At 43.8% G+C, this 12,359-nt stretch overlaps 1 protein-coding gene across 1 annotated transcript in view; it reads left to right on the top strand.

The window, feature by feature from the left end:
• The first annotated feature begins 44 nt into the window (after positions 1-44).
• LOC132395702 (interferon-induced protein 44-like) overlaps positions 45-12,359 on the top strand; it is a 36,426-nt gene continuing 24,111 nt past the window's right edge. The window contains exons 1-4 of the mRNA XM_059972655.1: positions 45-201; positions 289-334; positions 443-644; positions 4,598-4,762. Coding sequence (XP_059828638.1) covers positions 192-201; positions 289-334; positions 443-644; positions 4,598-4,762 — 423 coding nt within the window. The 5' untranslated portion in view covers positions 45-191. The remainder of the gene's footprint in view (positions 202-288; positions 335-442; positions 645-4,597; positions 4,763-12,359) is intronic.

Genomic DNA, 12,359 nt, shown 5'->3' with positions numbered 1-12,359 from the left:
CTGGAAAAGCGGAATGAACGTGATGTCACTGTAAAATTATTTACTAGTTCCTGCTTTACATTGAGCATCCTGCCCAAGTTCGCATTTTGACCAGTCGCAAAGTGAAACTGTACGGTAGAAACTTACTTGGATTTGCGCAGTCTAAATCGCAATCAACTCTCCGCCGATTACTGTGACACACGGCGCCAAACATGGGAAGCAGTAAGTTTATATCTTCAGTCTGTTACTGAGACCACCCCCGCCGCGTGAATAAAACAGAGAAATTAATGCTTTCATATTGCATTTCAGATTTTTCAAAGGAAGACTGCTTTCACTTCCCAACCATGGACAAGCGGTAAGTTCCCTTAATCACTGTGTGTCATCCCAACCGACACAGGAAACTGTGATGTTTTCGTTAACCCGTTTCACCCAGACAGCTGATGCTTGTCTCTGTCTTTGTCAGGAATCTGGGCACTCTGAGGGACTATGTGCGTAACTACAACCCTCCTGAGGGCTGTGGAGGCTGTATAAACATCCTACTCTTCGGCATGGTGGGGGCTGGGAAATCATCGACCATCAACACATTCCTCTCCGCTCTGGATCCAAAAGGAGCGACCACAACCTGTGTCCCGACGGGAGACGATCCCAAATCTCTCACACCAGAGGTACACACTTTAACATAAACACACGGACTGTACAAAACGATGTATTCACCATGAATTCATTGCCCATTTTCTGTCTCCGTGATGTACCCCAGTGACCACATCAGAGGCAGTAAATGGTTTAACAAGCCTCACTCCAAACTATTGGGTGGAGAACACCCTGGGAGGTCCTGAGACTGGGAAAGGTGCCATTTAAATACATGTTCCAATAACCAGTGAACAATTTGCTGGGAATTAAGAAGGGAGGGCAGGGGCAAAAGACAAGAAATTATAAGCCAACTAGCCCGAGTTCAGTGGTTGGGAAAATGCTAGAATCCATTATTATGGAAAAGGTTTTGATAGTCTTGCAGGCACAGGACAAAATAGGCCAAGGTCAGGGGATATTTTACCTGACAATTCTGATGTAATTATTTGAGGAAATAACTGGTAGGATACCAAAAGGAGAGTCAGTGGATGCTGTTAATTAGATTTTCAGAAGGCCTTTGACAAGGAGTCACAGATGAAACTGTTAAACAAGTTAATAGCCCATGGTGTTACAGGAGAGGTATGAGCATGGACAGAAGATGGGCTGACTGGCAGGAGGCAAAGTATTGGAATGGATGGTGCTTTTCCCAGTTGGCTGCCGGTGTCTAATCGTGTTCCAGAAGGGTCGATATTGGGATTGCTTCTTCTCATGTAGTTTGCCAATGATTTGGATGATGGAATTATTGGCTTAGTGGCCAGATTTGTGGACAATATGAACATAGTTGGAGGGACAGGCCATTCTGGGGAAACAGGGATCCTGTAGAAGAAATTAGACAGATTGATACAGTGGTGTCCAGGTCCCAGACCGTACTGAGGCAAATTGAACCTGACGCCTGGATGGAGATTTAAGTGGGGGGTGGAATTGCGAAGTTCAGGTACAGGCCAGATCAAGGCACTGGGGCCCTGCCCCAAGAGCATTTCCAGATGATTGAACTCGATGTTTGGACGTTGATTTAGGCACCAGGTCAGATTGAACAGGTTTGGGTGTCAGGGCCCGAGGCGAGGGATGGGCAGTTCAGATCACTGTTCCAGGACTCGACTCTGTGCTGAACTATGATCTCTCTTTGCAGCCTTTGGTTCGGAGTGCAATTTGCTTGTGGTTATCGTTTGCATGATGTGTTTTTTCTCTGCACATTGGGTGTCAACAGTCTTCTTTATATATGGGTTCTTTTAGGTGTCTTTGTTTCGTGGCTGCCTGTTAGAAGACAAATCTCAAGGTTGTATAAAGTATGCATACTTTGATATAAATGTACTTTGAACTTTGAAGTTTAAGATTTGACGAGTGGGTGTATGGAGTGACATTTGCAAATTTTCATTCCTCCAGAATCATGCTAGAATTGAGTGTTTCTTCAAATCACTACCAATCATTGCCTCCACAATCTCTTCAGGTACCCATTTCAGAGCTCTGGGCTGCAATTCATCTGGTCTACATTACATCTACCTTCAGACCTCTCCACTTCCCAAGCACCTTCTTTCTCTACTCCTAGCCCCTGACACTTCTGAATTTCTGGTGTATTGCTGGTGTCTTCCACAGTCAATACTGATGCAAAATATTTACTGAGTTCATCTGTCATTCCTGTGTTCCCCATTACTACCTCTCAAGCATTATTTTCCAGCTATTTGATATCTACTCTTACATCTCTTTGACTCTATATATCTGAAAAATTATTTCATATCCTTTTTATATTACTGGATAGCTTATCTTATTTAATCTTTTCTATCCTTATGGCTTTTCAGTTAGAGTTATAGAGTCATAACAGAGAAATAAGTTTTAGGCCCATCCAATCTAGACTGAACCATTTAAACTGCCTACTCCCATCGACCTGCCCCGGGATCTTAGCCCTCCATATCCCTACAATCCATGTACCAATCCAAAGTTCTCATAAACATTGAAACTGAGCTTGCATGCACCACTTGTGCTGGCAGCTTTTTGAATACTCTCATGACACTCTGAGTGAAGAAGTTTCCCTCATGTCCTGCTTAGACTCTTCACATTTCACATTTAACCCATGACCTCTAGTTGAAGTTTCCCCCACCCTCAGTGGAAAAAGCCTGCTTGCATTTAATCTGTCTATACCCCTCATAATTTTGTATACCTTTCTCAAATCTCCTCTTAATCTTCTGCATTCCAAAGAATAAAGTCTAACCTATCAAATCTCTACATTAATCAGATCCTCCAAACCCGGCAACATCCTTGTAAATTTAGTCTGTACTCTTCCAAATTAGGCCTCACTAACATGTTATAAAATGTCAACACAACGTCCCATCTTCCATACTCAATACATTGATTTATGAAGGCCAATTTGCCAAGAGCGTCTATTACAACCTTAACTACCTGTGACACCACTTTCAATGAATTATGGACCTGCATTTCCAGATCCCTTTATTCCACCACACTCCTTTCTGGCCAACTGTTCCCTGTGTAAGATTTACACTGGTTGGTCCTATCAAAGTGTAATACCTCACTCTTGTCTGCATTAAATTTCAACATATTTTTCCAGCTAGTACAGATCACTGTGAAAGCCATAATAGCCTTTCTCACTATTCCCCTATTTTGGTGTCATCTGCAAATTTTCTGATCCAGTTAAGCACATTATCATACAGATCATTGATACAGATGACAAACGGCAATGGACCAAGCATCGGTCCCTGCAGCATACCACTAGTCACAGGGCTCCAGCGAGGCAATCATCTACTCCCATTCTCTGGCTTCTCCCACAAATCCAATGTCTAATTCAATTTACTATCTCATCTTGATCTCTGAGCAACTGGACCTTCTTAACAAACTCCCATGCAAGACCTTGTGAAATGTTATGTGGACAACATCCACTGCTTTGCTTCCATCACATTCCTGGTAACTTCCTTGAAGTTACAACTTCTCAGTTTCCTTTTGTTGATTTTGAAAATCTTCCCAAACCTCTAACTTCCTACAATTTTTTTGCTCTCTTTCATTTTTTTCACTTTTCACTTTTTATGCTCTCTCTTTCTCTTTTCTGTTGTCTTTGACAGTTCCTGTAAGTTACAGTTATCCCGTTACCTCCCCGCTTGAGTGTACGCCTTCTTTGGGATGAATCTATCCTGCATATTTTGAATTACTCTCAGAATCTCCAGTCAGGGCTGAAGTGCCATTAGCCCTGTTCATGTCCCCCTTCCAATCAACTTTGGCCAGCTCCTCTCTCATGCCTCTGTAATTCCCTTTGCTCCACTGTAATAATAAAACACCTTATTTTAATTTATCTTTCTCAAACATCAGGGTGAATTCAATCTTCTTATGAACACTGCCTCTTAAGGGTTCTTTTACCATAAACTTCTTAATAAAGTCTGATTAATTTCAGAACACCTAATCCAGAATTACCTTTTCTCATGTGGGCTCGACCACATTTCTCTAAAAAGCCATCTTGCAGTCATTCTCCAGTTTCATTCTCTTGAGAACATTCCCGGTTCCTTTCTCCATGGATGCTGCCAGATCTGTCGAGTATCCTCCACATTCTCTGTTTCTCTCACCCCAGACTGTCCGTATTAATCTGGATTCCTCAGTGAACTGGATGTTTGCAGATTGAAAGAGGAATCCAGAGATTTAAACACAGTAATCCTGGATATATTTACTGCAGTCAGAGTGTCTCAGGGTCCTTACACCAATGATTCATTTGATCTCTGACGGAGATGTAAACAGTTCCATGACAGTGGGGGAAATGGAATTCCCCTGTGTCCTGGGATATCCCATCATTGAGGGAAAAGAAGGTCGTGCTCCGTGTCTCGATCTGCATTTTGTGCTGTCATCCAACAAAGCAAAAGCAGATACTCTGTTGCTCACTATTCTGTTGATGGGATCTTGCTGTGTGAACATTGATTGACGTGTGTCCTACAACACACAGAACTTCACTCACCATCAAAGAAGCCATAATAATGTCTATCTTTTTGAAAATTCACAGCTCAGGTCCTACAGAGCACAGAAGCTAAAATTTTGGGATTCTGCTGGATGGAATGTTGTGGAGGTGCGTGATCAGATAAAAAGAGTGGATTGGAAAAAGAAAATGGAACAGAAAGAGAGAGTGTTACAGATGATCCTGGAAGGAAGAGTTCCCAAAGGAACAGACGTGAGTTTTCTCAGTTACTTCGCATCTCTGATACGCACGACTGGAGTTTCATAAAACACTGAGCAAACTCGGAAAGGGAAAGGAGAAATGGGCCCAAATTAGTTTCTCAGAAAACTGAAGTGCTCAGAAGACTGGGGCCTGATTCCAATGGGATGCAGCGATAACTTGGGCTCAGAAAGTGTTGCACTCTGTAAATGAAGTTACACAGAAATACATGGAGAAAAGCAATCAAAGAGTAACCCACAGGGACACAGTGACAGAGATTAGTCCTGGAGTAACACACAGGGACACAGAGACAGAGATTAGTCCTGGAGTAACACATGGTGACAGTGACAGAGATTAGTCCTGGAGTAACACACTGGAACACAGTGACAGAGATTAGTCCTGGAGTAACACACAGGGACAAGGTAACAGAGATTAGTCCCGGAGTGACACACGGGGACACTGACAGAGATTAGTCCTGGAGTAACACACGGGGACACAGTGACAGAAATTAGTCCTAGAGTAACACATGGTGACAGTGACAGAGATTAGTCCTGGAGTAACACACAGGGACAGTGACAGAGATTAGTCCTGGAGTAACACACAGGGACAGTGACAGAGATTAATCCTGGAGTAACACACGGGGACAGTGACAGAGATTAGTCCTGGAGTAACATACAGGGACAGTGACAGAGATTAGTCCTGTAGTGACACATGGGACATGGTGGAAGTGAGCAGTAAGAAAGGCATGACCATGTGAAAGGGGTTATATTACAGATCATCCAACAGGCCGAGGGATTTGGAGGAACAAATTAGTGAGGGAATCACAGGCTGTTGTATGAAACATTAGCTTTTTAACATAGGTGATTTTAATTTCCACATATTGACTGGAAATGCCATACTGTAAGAAGGCTTGATGAGATTAAGTTTGTCCAATGTGTTCAGGGAAGTTTCCTTAATCAGTACATAGCAGTCCCAGTGAGACAGTGTGTGAAACTGTATCTGCTATCAGGGGATGAAACAGGGCAGGTGACAGAAGTTGTGCAGGGGAACACTTTGCATCATGACCAAATTGCCATTGTGTTGGCTATCCATCATTTCCAGCAATGTCTTAGAACTATGTGGAAGAAGTTTTGTAGTGAAAACTGTTCCACTGAGGCAGTTCCACTCTCTCAGCCTCAAAAATCTTGGTCCAATGGTATGAAAAATTGTCACGAATGGAGACTTCCTCGGCTGCAGTGGATATCCGTGTGCCTTCTGTGTCTTGTCGTGCCCTTTGCTCTCCAGGAAGTATTGCAGCACCGGCTTCTTGGCTGATGGATCTCGTAGCTGATCTTATCCACCCAGTCCACAGGAACTGGCTTTGAATGTAAGGGTAGGTATATCCCTACCTCTCCGGGATTGGAGATTCCCGGTTACCTCAACTGGTTGAGCCCACCTATCAAACGGTGTGGCCACTGTCACATGCAAACAGTTACTTGGAGCCACCTGGGTGGCAGGTGGGGAATAAAGGTTGATGAGCAGGCTGTGGGTGGAGCTTGACAAGTCCACCACCAGAGGTGCTACCCACCCTCACACCCCATACACCTCTACACAATACCATTAGAATTAAGGTAAATATGCAAAAAGCTAGGTCTGGTCCGTAGGTTGAGATTTTAATTTGGGGAAAGGCTAATTTTGAACAGAAATTATCCGGCAAATGTCAATTGGAAAACTTTGTTTCCTGGCAAAGGTGAACTTATTAAGTGGTAGGCCTTTAGACAGACAGACATACTTTATTGCTCTCGAGGGAAACTGGGTTTCGTTACAGCCGCACCAACCAAGAATAGTGAAGAAATATAGCAATATAAAACCATAAATAAATAATAATAAGTTAATCATGCCAAATTAGTCCAGGACCAGCCTATTGACTCAGGGTGTCTGACACTCCGAGGGAGGAGTTGTAACGTTTGATGGCCACAGGCAGGAATGACTTCCCATGACGCTCAGTGTTGTGTCTCGATGGAATGAGTCTCTGGCTGAACGTACTCCTGTGTCTAACCAGTACATTATGGAGTGGATGGGAGTCATTGTCCAAGATGGCATGCAACTTGGACAGCATCCTCTTTTCAGACACCACTGTCAGAGAGCCAGTTCCACCCCTACAACATCACTGGCCTTACGAATGAGTTTGTTGATTCTGTTGGTGTCTGCTACCCTCAGCCTGCTGCCCCAGCACACAACAGCAAACATGATAGCACTGGCCACCACAGATGCGTAGAAAATCCTCAGCATCGTCCGGCAGATGTTAAAGGACCTCAGCCTCCTCAGGAAGTAGAGACAGTTCTGACCCTTCTTGTAGACAGCCTCAGTGTTCTTTGACCAGTCCAGTTTATTGTCAATTTGTATCCCCAGGTATTTGTAATCCTCCACCATGTCCACACTGACCCCTTGGATGGAAACAGGGGTCATCGGTGCCTTAGCCCTCGTCAGGTCCACCACCAGCTCCTTAGTCTTTTTCACATTAAGCTGCAGATGATTCTGCTCACACCATGTGACAAAGTTTCCCACCGTAGCCCTGTACTCAGCCTCATCTCCCTTGCTGATGCATCCAACTATGGCAGAGTCATCAGAAAACTTCTGAAGATGGCAAGACTCTGTGTTGTAGTTGAAGTCTGAGGTGTAGATGGTGAAGAGAAAGGGAGACAGGACAGTCCCCTGTGGAGCCCCAGTGCTGCTGACCACTCTGTCTGACACACAGTGTTGGAAGCGCACGTACTGTGGTCTGTCAGTCAGGTAATCAATAATCCATGACACCAGGGAGGCATCCACCTGCATCACTGTCAGCTTCTCACCCAGCAGAGCAGGGCGGATGGTGTTGAACGCACTGGAGAAGTCAAAAAACACGACCCTCACAGTTCTCGCCGGCTTGTCCAGGTGGGCATAGACACGGTTCAGCAGGTAGACGATGGCATCCTCAACTCCTAGTCGGGGCTGATAGGCGAACTGGAGGGGATCTAAGTGTGGCCTAACCATAGGCCAGAGCTGCTCTAGAACAAGTCTCTCCAGGGTCTTCATAATGTGGGAGATCAATGCCACTGGTCGGTAGTCATTGGAGCCACTGGGGCGCGGCATCTTCGGTACAGGAACGAGGCAGGACATCTTCCACAGCACAGGAACCCTCTGGAGACTCAGGCTCAGGTTGAAGACATGGTGAAGTACTCCACGTAGCTGGGAGGCACAGGCTTTGAGCACCCTGGGGCTGACACCATCCGGGCCTGCAGCCTTGCTTGGGTGGAGACGTTTCAGCTGCCTTCTCACCTGTTCAGCTGTGAAACCCACTGTGGCGGTTTCAGGTGTGGGAGGGGTGTAGTCATGAGAGCAGGGTGGGGGGCTGTGAGGAGAGGTAGGAGGAGAGAGTGGAGTATGTGTTGTTAGGGGACCGACAACAGATGAATCATGTGGGGGGTGGGCAGGGGCCACAGTGTCAAATCTGTTGAAGAACAGGTTAAGTTCATTGGCCCTGTCCACACTGCCTTCAGCTCCTCTGTTGCTAGCTTGCTGGAACCCAGTGATGGTCCTCATCCCACTCCAGATCTCTCTCATACTGTTCTGCTGGTTTCCACTCAAGCTTCCTCCTATACCTGTCTTTAGCCTCCCTGATCTCAGCTGTTGGGTCCCTCTATAATGTCCTCAGCTCCTCCCTATTTCTATCTCTAAACACCCTCTTTTTAGCGTTCAGGATGTCCTTGATGTCCTTAATGTCCTTTGTTATCCATGGCTTGTTATTTGAATAACAAAGGACGGTTCTTGCCGGAACATTGCAGTCCACACAGAAGTTGATGTAACCAGAGATGCACTCTGTGAGCCCATCAATGTCCTCTCCATGTGGCTCACAGAGGGCCTGCCGGTCTGTCACCTCAAAACAACCCTGGAGTGCCTCATAAGCCTCCCCCGACCATTTCCTCACTGACCTCGAGGTTGCGGGTTTACTCTTCACCAGAGGCATGTAGCAGGGTTTGAGATGCACCAGATTGTGATCTGACCTTCCCAGTGGTGGAGGGGAGAGGAGCTATATGCATCCTTAACATTAGCATACATAAAGTCCAGGGCCCTCTCCCCTCTGGTTGTATAGCTGACATACTGCGTGAAGTTGGGCAGTGTTCTAGCCATGGTAACATGGTTGAAGTCACCCGAGATGGTAATGAGGACGCTCGGGTGCTGGGTTTGTAGTCTGGCTGTGACAGTGTGAATGATGTTACATGCCGACGTCGGATTGGCAGAGGGAGAGATGTACACAACAACCACAATTGCATGTGAGATTTCCCTTGGCAAATAATATGGTCGGAGTCCAACAGCAAAAAGTTCAATATCCGGGCTACAAACACGTTCCTTGATCGTAATATGACCAGGATTGAACCATCTATTGTTAACCAGAACAACAAGCCCCTCTCCTTTACGTTTACTGCTCTCAGTGCAATTCCGATTGGTCTGAACGGTCTGGAAGCCCTCGATGGAAACACTTTGGTCCGGTATGTCCTCGTGCAGCCATGTTTCAGTAAAACACATAACACTGTTCTCCCAAAAAGTCCTCTGACTCCTGGCTAGCGCTGTCAACTCGTCCATTTTACTACCCAGCAACCTCACATTGCCCATAACGAGAGAGGGGAGACACGGCTTATAACTCCTCTTCTCCATAAGTCTCTGTTGTCTCGTCCTGGTCCTTCTCCCTCACCTTTATGATCCCCCTCTGCATCCTCGGTGTGTTTTCCTCCAGATTTCAGCAGGGGTATCCGCCGCTCTGTTCACTAAACCGGCCGGCTTAAGCGCGATCAGCAGGTCCCCGGAATATACAATTCGACCATGCAGCTGCTCCGCAAATGAGACGTGTCCGAATGTAAATATTTCCAGCGCTAAAAACCAGAATAAAACTCTCTCCACCAGCATGTTAGAGAGGGTGCGGCTTTGACGTGTTACCGTGAAAGAAAAAAGAACAAATAACGTAGGTTAGAAAAGTAAGAAAACTAGTCGGAGCGGCTGTAACAGGCTGCATTTTGAGAGAAATCTCTAAGCGACATTTTGAGAGAACTAAGCTTGTATATGCCTGTGAGAAAAAAGGCAGAGATAATTCATGTGGGGAACCTTGGTTTTCAAGAGATATCGAGAACTTGGCTAAGAGAAAAAAGGAGGTGGATGGCAAATATAGGCAGGGATGAAGAAATGGGGTTCTTATGCAATATAAGAAATGCAAGAGAACATTCAGTAAATAAATGAGGAGAGCTAAAAGAAGGCATGAATTTGCTCTTGCAGACAAGGTGAGGGGAAATCGGAAGGGATTCTACAGATATATTAAGAACAAAAGGATTGTAAGCAGCAAAATTGGTCCTCTGGAAGATCAGAATGGTGAATGTGGAGCCAAAACAAATGGAGGAATCTTAAACAGTTTTTGCATCTGTATTTACTCAGGAGATGGACACAGAGTCTATAGAATTGAGGCAAAGCAGCATCAACTTCATAGACCCTGTACAGATTATAGAGGAAAAGATGTTTACTATCTTTAGGCATATCAGGGTGAATAAGTTCCCAGCACCTAACAAGGTGTTCCCGTGGACACTCGGGAGACCAGTGCAGAAACTGCCAGGACCATAGCAGAGATATTTACATCATCCTTAGCAACTGGAGAGGTACCAGAGGATGAGGGTATCCAATGCTGTTCTGCTGCTTAACAAAAGCTCCAAAAATAAACCTGGAAATTGTAGGTGAGTCAGTCTGATATTGGTTGTGGGAAAGTTATTGGAAGATATTCTAAAGAACTGGATATATAAGTATTTTTATAGATATGGACATATTAAAGATAGCCAGCATGACTTCCTGTTTGTTAGATCATGTCTAACCAATCATATACAGTTTTTCAAGGAATTTATCAGGAAAGTTGATAAAGGAAAGGCAATGGAAGTTCTCTACATGGACTTTAGCAAGGCATTTGACAAGATTCGGCATGGGAGGTTGGACAAGAAGATTCAGTCGCTCAGCGTTCAATATGAGGTAGTAAATTGGATGAGACATTGGCTTTTTGCACTTCAGTAGGGCCAGCCAGAGTAGTTCTTTCACAGTATGTGGTAGGGCATTGAGGAGTGTAGTAGAACAAAGGGAACCTTGGGATACAGATCCGTAATTTGTTGAATGTGGCATCATAGATAGGGTTGTAAAGAAAGCTTTTAACACATTGGCCTTCATAAATCAATGAGTACAGGATTTGGGATGTCATGTTGATGTTGTATAAGACATTGGTGAGGCCTAATTTGGAGTATAGTGTGCAGTTTTGGTCAGCAACCTACAGGAAATATGTACCGTAAATGAGATCAGAGAAAATCTACAAGGATGTTGTCCAGTCTGGAGGATCTCAGTTATAAGGAACGATTGAATAGGTTAGGACTTTATCCCGTAGGACCTAGAATATTGAGAGGATATTTCATTGTCTTTTTCAATCTTTTTATTAATATCAAATATTAAGATAACAAAAATTGATACATAATTATTGGGATTACAAAATTAAAAATTAAAATAGAAGGAATCATAAACATAGGTACAATAGAATTAAGTCTCCCAAAATCATACATGCTACAAATATAATATGAACAGGACAAAAAAAACTAGGTATAACAATATGGGAAAAAAACAGAAAAAGAGAAAAAAAAATTATACCCCAAAAAAATCTAAGAAAAGAAACTACTCTAACAAGCTAACCACTAACTATAAAAAAAAGAAAAGTAAAGAAACATGGGCTGTTTATAATATCTAAGAAAAGAAAAAGAATCATAAGTGTCATCAACTCCGATCCTCTCTACATTTATATAATCAGAAACAAAAAGAAATAGGTTTGGAACAGGGTTAAATTACATCATATGAAAATATGGAATGAATGGCCTCCAGGTCTTTTCAAATTTAATAGAAGGATCATATATGACACTTCTAATTTTTTCCAAATTTAGATATAACAAAGTTTGAGAAAACCAATGAACTGTGGTAGGGGGATTAATCTCTTTCCAATTGAACAAAATAGACCTTTTAGCCGTTAGTGTAAGAAATGTAATCATCTGACAAGCAGAAGGAGATAAATGAATTGACTCTATTATTGGTAAACCAAAAATTGTAGTGACTGGGCGAGGTTGTAAGTCGATACTCAATACTGTAGAAATAATATCAAAAATATCTTTCCAATATTTTTCCAGAGATGGATATGACCAAAACATATGAGTTAGAGAGGCTGTCTCAAAATGACATCTGTCACATACAGGATTAATGTGGGAATAAGAACAAGCTAATTTATCTTTGGATGTATGAGCCCTGTGTACAACTTTAAACTGTATCAATGAATGTTTGGAACATATAGAGGATGAAATAAAACACAAAAATACAACTGCAGATGCTGTGGATCAAAGAATACGTACACAATGCTGGAAGAGCTCAGCAGGTCAGGCAGCATCCATGAGAAAAGAGTAGCCAACGTTTCGGGCCAAGACCCTTAATCAGGAATGGGAGGGGAAGAAAGGGCTGAAGCCCAGTAAGCTAGGGGAGGGGGAAGGGCCTAGAGGCACCAGGTGGAAAACCAATCAGAGGAGAGATAAAGGGGGGA

The sequence above is a fragment of the Hypanus sabinus genome, chromosome 1 (assembly GCF_030144855.1).
Source record: "Hypanus sabinus isolate sHypSab1 chromosome 1, sHypSab1.hap1, whole genome shotgun sequence".
Taxonomy (NCBI): Eukaryota; Metazoa; Chordata; class Chondrichthyes; order Myliobatiformes; family Dasyatidae; genus Hypanus; species Hypanus sabinus.
Note: the sequence above shows the minus strand (reverse complement) of the source record. Positions and strands in the feature narration are given on the sequence as shown.